The 10,680-nt window shown below is 43.9% G+C and overlaps 1 protein-coding gene across 1 annotated transcript; it reads right to left on the bottom strand.

Annotated features, from left to right (window-relative positions):
- Positions 1–672: 672 nt before the first annotated feature.
- Positions 673–6,471, bottom strand: myh6 (myosin, heavy chain 6, cardiac muscle, alpha; the record flags this gene model as incomplete). Its single annotated transcript, XM_080526432.1, has 1 exon — positions 673–6,471. One exon carries the CDS (start codon positions 6,469–6,471, stop codon positions 673–675), a length of 5,799 nt encoding a protein of 1,932 aa, XP_080382558.1.
- Between the last annotated feature and the right edge of the window lie 4,209 nt (positions 6,472–10,680).

Raw genomic sequence — 10,680 nt, 5'->3', positions numbered from 1 at the left:
TTTCAAATTAAAGGCTTATGTTTTGAGCTAAAGGATCATACAACAAGGGAGTTAAACACAGACCTGTACCTGTATAAAGCTACTAAGGGGAACACCCTTAGTTTTCTGAACACAGAACAATTCCCAACCTATTCTCGGCTTTAGATCATCATCACATCACAAATACCCTGCAGTTTCGCTCATACTTTTCACATACGCACTTCCTAGACCCATTTATATTTTAGGAACATTAAGCCACTAATACATTTTCCTGCTTTGTAGTGAACACAATAATTATTGACAAAGACATGGCATCCACACTTAATCGGCTGTTGTCAGTAATGCGATGCATTAAAGCGATTACTTACTAGTACATTGTCTTTAATAATGTTTTTGAGAAACCAGTGATTATGTGAAAATGTATTGGACACCATGCTATCAGTAGCTGCAGTATTTGAAACTCACATTGGATTATCCCATTCAGTCTATTTGAAATATTGTGCAAGGAAATGTCAGCCTATAAGTTCCTATTATCCAAAAGGGTTGTTAAGGAGGACATTTGAAATTAGGTATCCCATATTACACAAATCATTGTCTAGGGTGTGGGTCATACTACATGATGCGATTGCGAAGAAAAAAAGTATGTATGTTCCTGACAACACACCTGTGATATTGCAGTTTTGCGTGGCCTTATCAATCATCCAGGCACTTCTTGCCAGACCCGTCCCTGGTCTTTGCCCGGAGCTTGTTCACCTGAGACTCAGCGATGTCTGCTCGCTCTTCAGCCTCCTCAAGCTCATGCTGCAGCTTACGTAACTTAGCCATGTTCACGTTTGCCTGTTCTTCTGCCTCTTCGGTAGAGTGCTTGTAGGACTTGACCTTCAGCTGCAGCTTGTCCACCAGGTCCTGCAGTCGGCCCATGTTCTTACGGTCCTCCTCTGTCTGAAAGGTGAGCTCTTTGATGCGGCGCTCGTACTTACGCACCCCCTTAATGGACTCAGTGCTCTGCCTTTGCTCTGCCTCCAGCTCATTTTCTAGCTCCTTAATACGTCCCTCCATCTTCTGGACCTGCTTCTTCCCACCCTTCATGGCAATCTGTTCAGCCTCATCCAGTCGGTGCTGCAGGTCTTTGATGGTCTGTTCCATGTTCTTCTTCATGCGCTCCAGGTGAGCACTGGTGTCCTGCTCCTTCTTCAGCTCCTCAGCCATCATAGCTGCATCAGTGATGGCCTTTTTGGCCTTCTCTTCAGCATTGCGGTTCTCCTGTATGGCCTCCTCAACTTCAGTCTGCAGATGGAGAAGATCTGCATCCTGCTTCTTCTTCTGGTTGATAAGGCTGGTGTTCTGGGAGTGCAGAAGCTGCATGCGCTCTGAGGCGTCAGTAAGCTCCTGTTCAGCCAGCTTGCGGCCACGCTCCGTCTGCTCGAGGACAGCCCGCAATTCCTCCAGCTCAGCCTGGATCAGATTGTTCCTGCGTTCCATAAGAGCAGTGTTCTCCTTCAGGTCCTCGTTCCCATGTGTGGCATCATCCAGCTGCAGCTGGGTGTCCTTCAGATATGACTGAATGCTCTTGAGCTGCTTTTGGGCATCAGCTGCCTGCCTGTTGGCTTGGCTTAGCTGGATCTCCATCTCATTGAGGTCAGCCTCCATCTTCTTCTTGACTCTCAGGGCCTCATTGCGGCTCCTGGTCTCAGACTCGAGGGATGTCTGCAATGACTCCACCATTCGCTGGTAGTTTCTCTTTGCCTGCTCCATTTCCTCATCCTTCTCAGCGAGTTTGCGCTCAATGTCCGCCTTTACCTGGTTAAATTCAAGCTGGGAGCGAAGGATCTTGCTCTCTTCGTGTTCCAGTGAACCCTCTGCCTCCTCCAGTGCTGACTGAAGCTCTGCCTTCTCTTGCTCCAGTTGCTTCCGAAGCTTCTCCAGCTCATGGGCACTCTTTCCCCCCTCACCAAGTTGGTCGGTGAGGTCAGAGATCTCCTCTTGTAGATTCTTGTTCTCTCTCTTGGTGGTCTCCAGGTGATCCAAGGCCTCCTCATAGGCATTCTTCAGTTTGAAGAGCTCCGTGCTCAGAGACCGCGCTTCTTTCTGGGAGCCCTCGAGCTCACACTGTGACTCTTCATACTTTTGCTTCCACTCAGCCATGACTTTGTCAAAGGCTCTCTGCTTCTTGTCCAAGACTGCAGATGCTGCATTGGATCGCTCTAAATCCAACATTAGGTCCTCTATTTCATTTTGGAGGCGATGCTTGGTCTTCTCAAGGGAGGAGCACTTTGCATTCACAGCCTCTACTGCCTCCTCTGCTTCTTGCAGCCTTTGGACCAACTTCTTTTTAGCCTCCTCTAGCTCCTCCGTTCTCTGGATTCCATCAGTCTCATACTTTGTCCTCCATGTAGAGACTTCAGTGTTGGCCTTAGAAAGAGCCCTTTGTAGCTCTACCTTGGCCTCCTGCTCTTCCTCAAACTGCTCTCTGAGCAAGTCACAGTCATGGCGAGCAGACTGTACAGCATGGGCAAGAGCATTCTTTGCCTTGACCTCTTCCTCAAGCTGCCTGCGCAGGTCCTCTAGCTGTTGAGTGTAAGAACTCTTCCCCCTGGTGAGTTGGGAAATCAGGCATTCCTTCTCTTCCATCTGACGTCCAAGCTCTCCATTTTCTGTGAGCAGCTTAGCCCTCTGTGTGGAGAAGTCATTTAGGGACCTTGAGGCCTCCTCGTATTTAATCTTATACTCATTCATGTTGTCCTCCATTGAGCGGCACATCTTTTCCATGTTAGCCTTGGCCTTCACCACACTCTCCATGTTTGAGGACAAGTCATCCAACTCCAGTTTCAGCTCACTCTTTTCTTTCTCCATCTTCTGTTTGACACGCTGGAGGTTGTCAATCTGCTCGCCCAATTCAGCCACACTATCTGCATGCTTCTTCCGCAAGGAGGCAGCAGTGGATTCATGTTGGAGTGTCGATTCCTCCAGGTCCCTACGAAGTTTCTGGAATTCAGCCTCCCGCTTCTTGTTGAGTTCCACCTGGGAAGATGTGGCTCCACCTGCCTCCTCCAGACGCTCACTTATGTCCTCTAGCTCTCGGGAGAGATCTGATCGCTGCTTCTCCACTTTGGCTCTAGCTGCTCGCTCAGCGTCCAGCTCCTCCTCCAGCTCCTCAATACGTGCTTGGTTTTCCTTCAGCTTCTTCTGGAGCTGAACACCAACCACCTGCTCATCCTCAATCTTTCCACTCATCTGGCTCATCTCAAAGTCTTTCTTCTTGAGTTTCTCTTCTAGCTGCTGTCTGTCATTCTCCAAATCCATCACATTCTCTTGGGTGAGTTTCACGTCTCCCTCAAGCTTCCTCTTTGAGCGTTCAAGTTCCATTCTGGCTTTCTTTTCCTGTTCCAGGGAGCCCTCAAGATCATCCACCTGTTGCTCAAGCTTAGCTTTAGCTTTGGTCAATGTGTTGGCCTTGTCTTCCTCACTCTGAAGGTCATCAAGAGTCTGCTGTTGAGCCTCCTGCAGTGCCTTTTTCTCTTTGGTCAACTTCATGATGTTTTCATCCTGGGAAGCCATCTCCTCAGTGAGGTTCTTCACCTTGTTCTCTGTGGCATGTTTTTCCTTCTCAACCTTGGCTAATGTCAGCTCTAGGTCATCTATGTCTTTCTTCAACTCTGAGCATTCATCCTCAAGCTTGCGTTTCTTGGCTGTGAGGTCAGCATTCATCTCTTCTTCATCCTCCATTCGTTCTGTCATCTCCTTCACATTAGCTTCCATTTGAATCTTACTCTTTATGAGTTGTTCACAGCGCTCTTCAGAATCTGTTAGTGTGTCCTGCTCAGACTGTACTCGTAGAAGCAGGTCATTCTTCTCTTGCAGAATAGTCACCATTTTCTCCTCAAGCTCTTTCCGTCTCCCTTCAGATTTTTCCAAGGCTTCTTTGAGCTTGCCGAACTCATCCTTCATGTTTGCCATTTCCTTCTCAGACTCAGCACTCTTCAGCAGTGGCTTGATCTTGAAGAACATCTTCATCCAGGGCCAGTTTTTAACACCCAAGAAGGAGCGAAGGTTCCACTGTATGACCATTAGAGCATCCCTGCGCTCCACAAGCTTCTGGTATTCCGCCCTCATGAGCAAGGCTCTGGAGTTAGCCTGAATCCTGGTAATGATGCGGGAGAGTTGCTCATCTCGCATCTCCTCTAATGTCCCTAACAGGCCTGCTTTGAAGAAGACCTTAGTTGTGCCAAACCTGTACTGGGTGTGGTCAATGTCTAGTGATCCCAGTAACTTTTCAGCACTCTTCTTGCAATCAATAAACTGGCCCTCAGGAATGGCAGATGCATTCAAGATTCTATATCTCTGTTTGAAGTCACCATAAAGGACTCTGTTTGGAAAGCCCTTTCTGCAGATTCGAATACCCTCCAGCACACCGTTACAGCGAAGCTGGTGCATCACAAGGCAGTTGTCCATGGTCCCTGGAATCTTGGTCTCATTTGGGATCAAACAGCGGACAAAATGGGGGTGAGTGGTCTTCAGGGTGTTCATAAGCTTGTTAAGGTTTTCCCTGTGAAGCGCAGACACCGTCTGGAAAGAGGACCCCTTCTTCTTGGCTCCTTTTCCACCCCCTTTGTCAGCCCCTTCTGTTGCAGAGCTGGCGAACAGCAGGCTCAGGAGCTTGAGGGAGGCTTTAGAGTAAAGCCCAACCACTGTTTCATTCAGTGGGTCTTTGTTCTTCACCAGCCAGTTAGTAATATTATAATCAACAGTTCCAGCATAGTGGACCAGAGCAAAATGTGCTTCTGCCTTGCCCTTTGTGGCACGGGGCTTCTCAAACATTCTGTTCTTGCCCAAATGATTATCGTAGAGCTTGGCCTTGAAGGTCTGGTCACTGGCCTTGGGAAACATACACTCTTCCTCGAGAATAGACATGATCCCAAGTGGCTTCTCAATTAGGTCAATACAAGCTTGCAAGTCCATCCCAAAGTCGATGAATTCCCAGTCAATGCCCTCTTTTTTGTACTCTTCTTGTTCAAGCACAAACATGTGATGATTGAAAAACTGTTGCAGTCTCTCATTCGTGAAGTTGATGCAGAGCTGCTCAAAGGTGTTAAAATCAAAGATCTCAAATCCAGCAATGTCTAGCACTCCTATAAAATGCTGGCGATGCTGCTTTGTGTCAAGGGAGTGGTTGATTCTCACCACCATCCAGTTGAACATCTTTTCATACACTGACTTAGCCAGTGCACCAAGAGAGTAGTAGACTTGATCGACACTCTGACCTTTGGTGACATACTCATTGCCAACCTTGACTCTCGGATGGCACAATCCTTTAATAAGATCTGCAGAGTTCAGTCCCATTAGATAAGCTGACTTGTCAGCAGCCTCTGTACCGTCAGGCTCTGCCTGCTCCTCCCGTTGCTTGTTCTTGAACTTCATGTTGCCATAGTGCATTATGGCACCTGTCAATTTGTAGACCGCCATTTTCTCCTCTGCAGTAAAGCCCAGCACATCAAAAGCACTGTCAGTGGCAATCAATTCCTCAGAATCATTGATGGATGCTACTGTCACCTCTCCTTGGGAGATGTAGGCATAGTCATATGGATTGTTGGTGATCAACAGCATGTCCAACAGCTCTGGCTTTTGGTTGGACAAGATCTGGAAGAAGATATGGTAGTTTCGCTCCGATTTCAGCTGAAAGGTGCAACGTGACTTCTCAAGCAGATAAGTCTCTATGTCAGCAGAGGACAATTTGCCACTTTGTCCGAAATGAATACGAATGAATTTGCCGAAACGTGAAGAATTATCATTTCTCAATGTTTTGGCATTACCGAAAGCCTCCAGTGCAGGGTTAGCCTGGATGATTTGATCCTCTAGGGTACCCTTGCTTGGATCCCTCTTAGCCCCAGGAACTGCCGCAATGCTGGCTAAATATTGGATAACTCTCTTGGTGTTGACAGTCTTTCCAGCACCGGATTCTCCGGTGATAAGAACAGACTGATTCTCCCTATCAGTAAGCATGTACTGGTAGGCATTATCAGAGATGGAAAAGATATGAGGGGGGGCCTCCGTCCTCTTCTTGCCCCTGTAGGCAGCCACCACCTCTGAGTCATAGACAGGGAGCCACTTGTAGGGGTTCACTGTCACACAGAAGAGCCCAGAGTAGGTATAGATCATCCACGCAGCATAACGCTCTTTGAGGTTAAACAGCACAGCTGGCTCATGTAGGAAGGTGAACATGGCCATGTCTTCGATTTTGTCGTATTTAGGCGGGTTCTGGGGGTGGACGTCTGCATCCTTGACAGTCACAATAGTCCCGTCTTCCTTCTTCACTGTCACTTTACCCCCATCCTTGCTTTGTATCTGCCCCTTGACATACTCCACTTTCTCATCAACAACAAAGCACTGAGTCTTGATGTCAAAAGCCCTGGTCTGTGCTTCAAGGCGCTCCTTGTCTGACTTCCTTAGAAAGGCAGCAGCCTTCCCAAACTCTGCCATCATAAGGTCACCCATGGTTGCGGGTGGAGGTTCACTGACAGAAAGAGAATCAGCTGAGACAGAAGACACAGAGTGGAGAGCTTGTTCCTGGTGACTGGCTGACTGGCTGACTGCTGTCTGAGCTTTATAAAGGTGGACGGGAAGCCAAATTAGGAGGCAGGAGGGGTAGCATGACAACTCCAATTTTGTCCCAATACTGAAAAAGTGCCAAGGGGGGGGCAGTTTCAGGACCTTTAGCTGTTAGAATCCATTTAAGGGAAAACGTACATGTCTCTGCTTATCTCCCTCCGTTCACTGTCCTTGATAGGCATTCCATACACCTCTGCTTAACAACATAGACCTACAATCAACATTTTGTATAGCTCCTTGGTATAGATATTTATACATTCATCATGAACCATTTATGCAAACATATAATGCTATACTTTAATAGATGTATAAAATGTTTTGTAATTATCGTAATCAGGAATATGGTGAATAACAGTGACACTGTTGTATGGCTGAAAAGGTTCTTTATCTCTGGCCGGCTGCATGCCACGGTGGCTATCAAAGAGACGACACTAACACGTCTCACAGCTCTCACAAAGCTGGCCTGTCTTGGCTCATCTCCACTCAACAATGCCCTCCAAATAGCACAACACACAACGGCACACAGGTTTTTTTTCTCTACAGGGAATTTCACCAACTCATCCCTCCGGGTTTTCTATTAGTCATAAGTCATTTATGGACTATTGTTTTGGGGCAATTACACAGTACAAGATAATTCCATAATAATTATCCTCTTCTTTATAAGTGATTAATTAAAAGAAGTTACATTACATGCCATTTGGAGCTAGGTTATCACCACTTGTATAGAACAATTGCTACAACAATTAGAGCTGAAACAGGACGGTAATATTATTCATTATTTATTTTATTTGTGGAGGCAGTTATATAGAAACTATAATTTGCTCTTGCACCAACTGGTAGTTTTGTGTTATGCATTTGAGGGAATAATCCTTTGCTGTTATCTCTAGTAGAGATATCTCTACTTCCCTGTAGTTATTAGGTAAACAATGTGCCTGTGAGATCTAGGTGATTTCCTGGGTGTGCATTGAAACTAAACCAAAGTATTTCCGTCAGCTATTTATTTGCAGTCCCAAACTGTTCACTCTGATCACTGTTCATGATCCACATTTGGTCAGTGATGTAGACACTCAGTGCCCTTAGGGGATCCTAACTGGAGTGTCTACACCACTGACCAAATTTGGGATGCAGGCTCTTGTGGAAAATCGCCACAGCTGCATGTGTGCATGCCCCATTTCCTTGCCAACCATTGTCATTGTGTGAAACATGCCGTTACAGTGGACCATGTGCCAGACAGTATTGTGTAGGCTACTGGATGTTATGAACTCATTCAATTAGCAATCAGTTAATATTATTTGTATCAACTAACATTAACATCAATACCACAATCTATTTCTAGCATTACAGTTCTAATTTATGTGTCTTGAAAAGGGGATTGGAAAGGATATTGATCGGCCAAAATATTGAACATTGATGAGTAAACTTCTACTTATGTACCTATGTATTTATTTATTTATTTATTAAATCTGCTACCATCACAAGGAGTTATTTTGATGCACTAGCTTATATTATAAATGGCTCTTCAATAGCAAGTTGATAACAGGGTCTGTTATCACTAAGTGCCTCTGTAGCCTGCCATGTGTCTCTCAAGCACACTTGCAAGTACTGGCAGTCCCTAGCTAATTCTCTGATAAGTTTTACAGAGTGACATACATAGGGCTATTGAGGCAGCTTTGTTAGGACATAGCATACAGTATATGATCCTTAATAATGGCAGTCTGATGTAATAATGGGAGGGAATCACTACTGAGACGTGCCAGTGAGATTTACTCAGTTGACAGGAAGAGCATTTTTCTGAGACTGTGGTTGTTCAGTGGTTGTTTCTCTTTTCCTATGAGAGTTTGAATTCTTCTTCTTCTCTCAGTCTTCAAGGACAGAGTTCTGAGAATGAGGTAAATATGTTGCTGTGTAATAAAGACTAATTTAAATAACCTCCAACCCTAATATTGCATTATTACAATATACATGGCTACAATAACTGGTACTTGGGATGGAAAATAGATCTTTATATACTGAACATCCATAGTTCCTTTCGCCATTGGGTTAAGTCTGACACAAAAGTCATGATACTATCCATCATCCTATCCATTTCGCGTTGCATAATTCATAGGTGAGAACTGGGCCATGCTGAAATTCACATGCTGTATTTGTGATTACCATATTTCCTGATGATCAGGAACAACAGGCAGGTTTATACAGGTCCCCTATAAACAACTCCCCTAGATTAGTATATCCAGAGCCGGATAAACGTATTTAGGGACCCTTAGCAAAATATTTCGGGGCCCCCATTGGACTCAATTCACTCATTGTTCACTCGGGGCCCCTAGCGGCCGGGGGGGCGTATGCACAACGTGTAGTCCGCTTATAGGAAGGGCCAGAGGCAAACATGTTTCAATTCATGTCATTATTATTCAGATTTGTGTTCTGTTTTACTTGTTATCAAGCATTGGCACCTCACATTTGACGCAGTTCTTTTATTTTTTATTTTTTTACAGTTTGTACAGTTACACAAATATGAATGAATGAATGAATGAATGGTCTTTATTGTCATTGATATAGTACAGGTACCATACAACGAAATTTGGGAGGGGGGGCTAATATATGTCCGTCCATATGTTATATTCAATATGTACGCTCTTTAAAATACACAATTATTTACACAAGTCCTGACTAAACACAACCAGTGCATTATTTTGTGCAGGGTAATTGCATGCATGGTAATCTGATTTAATTATTACACTCTTACACGAATGTCAATAAATGGCCGTCTCTTTTGTTAGTAATGACGGCCCAGTACTTCTAGTGTTAAATATGACTCTTGTATTTCAATTCACTTAAAAAAATAAAAAATAAAGTATATCAAACTACTGTAAGTGAGAGTAAAATGCTGTACAGTTTAACAATTTAAATAACTTTCATTGTCTCATGTCATTTAGTCGAACTACAATGTTGTATTGTGCAAAGTCACATCATCTTAATGAAGTACACAAGTATGAATAATATATAATAATATATCTGTAATTTACATACATACCTGTACACATCCTGAGAAGAACAGACATTTCACAATGCACATCATACATATATTATTGACTGTGTTGTTGTTGTTGTTGTTGTTGTTGAAATTCTTATAACAGTACAGAAATATCCAATATCATCAAACAATCTGTTTATTAACATAGCTACCTCATGTCTGTATTAACATACCTCATGTCTGTATCATTTTATGCATTTTTTACAAAGAACTATACAAGCCAAAATGTGCAGTGAGTTTTAAGTATGCAGATGGTCCAAATAAGTTTAAAATGTCTATTTTCAACGTGAGATTTTTTATGTGCAACTTATTAAAATCTCTTTGATATATCAAAATACTTTGTAACATTTCTTAATTATATCAAACATTTACATTTATTGAAAATGTATTTTGGTCTCTTCAACATGTCAGTCGGATGAGTCTGTTTTGCTGTCTTTGTCTACTCACATACAGTGTCACCACATGGTCATGCACAGTCCATAAAGTTCATGCCAAAGGTGCCTCTGACAATGTGATCTGGTAAAAAGGGTCTTGTAAATCATTCAATTTACAATATGAATCACCAAACAGGTATCTCAGTGGTAACTGTGGAATTTCACAGTCAGTATTAAGAAATTGGACAGCAGTGCTAAGAAAGTTCAGCATATACTGTTGAAAGTCAGTATTCCAATGTACTTCTGCCTGGAGCTCACTGCATGTTTTAGATAGAATAAACCACGTTTGTACATCAAGGAATCTATCTCCATTGTGTCCTCCATAGTCCCAAAATTCATTACGAGAGAATGGGGCCTCGCACAGTAAATGAAGAGAGCCAGCCTGCAACTCTGCCATGTAATAAGCCATCGTTTATGGATTTGGATGGCACCTCTCTTGGGTGTGGCAGTGAAACTCCCTATGAACCAGCTGGTGTACATCAGAAAAGCACTCTTCGGAGAGCGATAAAGTGAGACAAGGAAAGAGAGATAGTGACAGGGAAAAAAAGAAGAACGAGATAAAGGCTTCAGGAAGCATGAGAAAGGGAGAGAAGAGGATAGGAGGTACTTTGAGGCTACATTTAGAAACAT

Source organism: Nansenia antarctica (assembly GCF_963989245.1).
Source record: "Nansenia antarctica genome assembly, chromosome: 3".
In the NCBI taxonomy this organism is placed as follows: Eukaryota; Metazoa; Chordata; class Actinopteri; order Argentiniformes; family Microstomatidae; genus Nansenia; species Nansenia antarctica.
The sequence above is the reverse complement of the archived record's forward strand: the minus strand, read 5'-3'. Positions and strand labels throughout refer to the sequence as shown.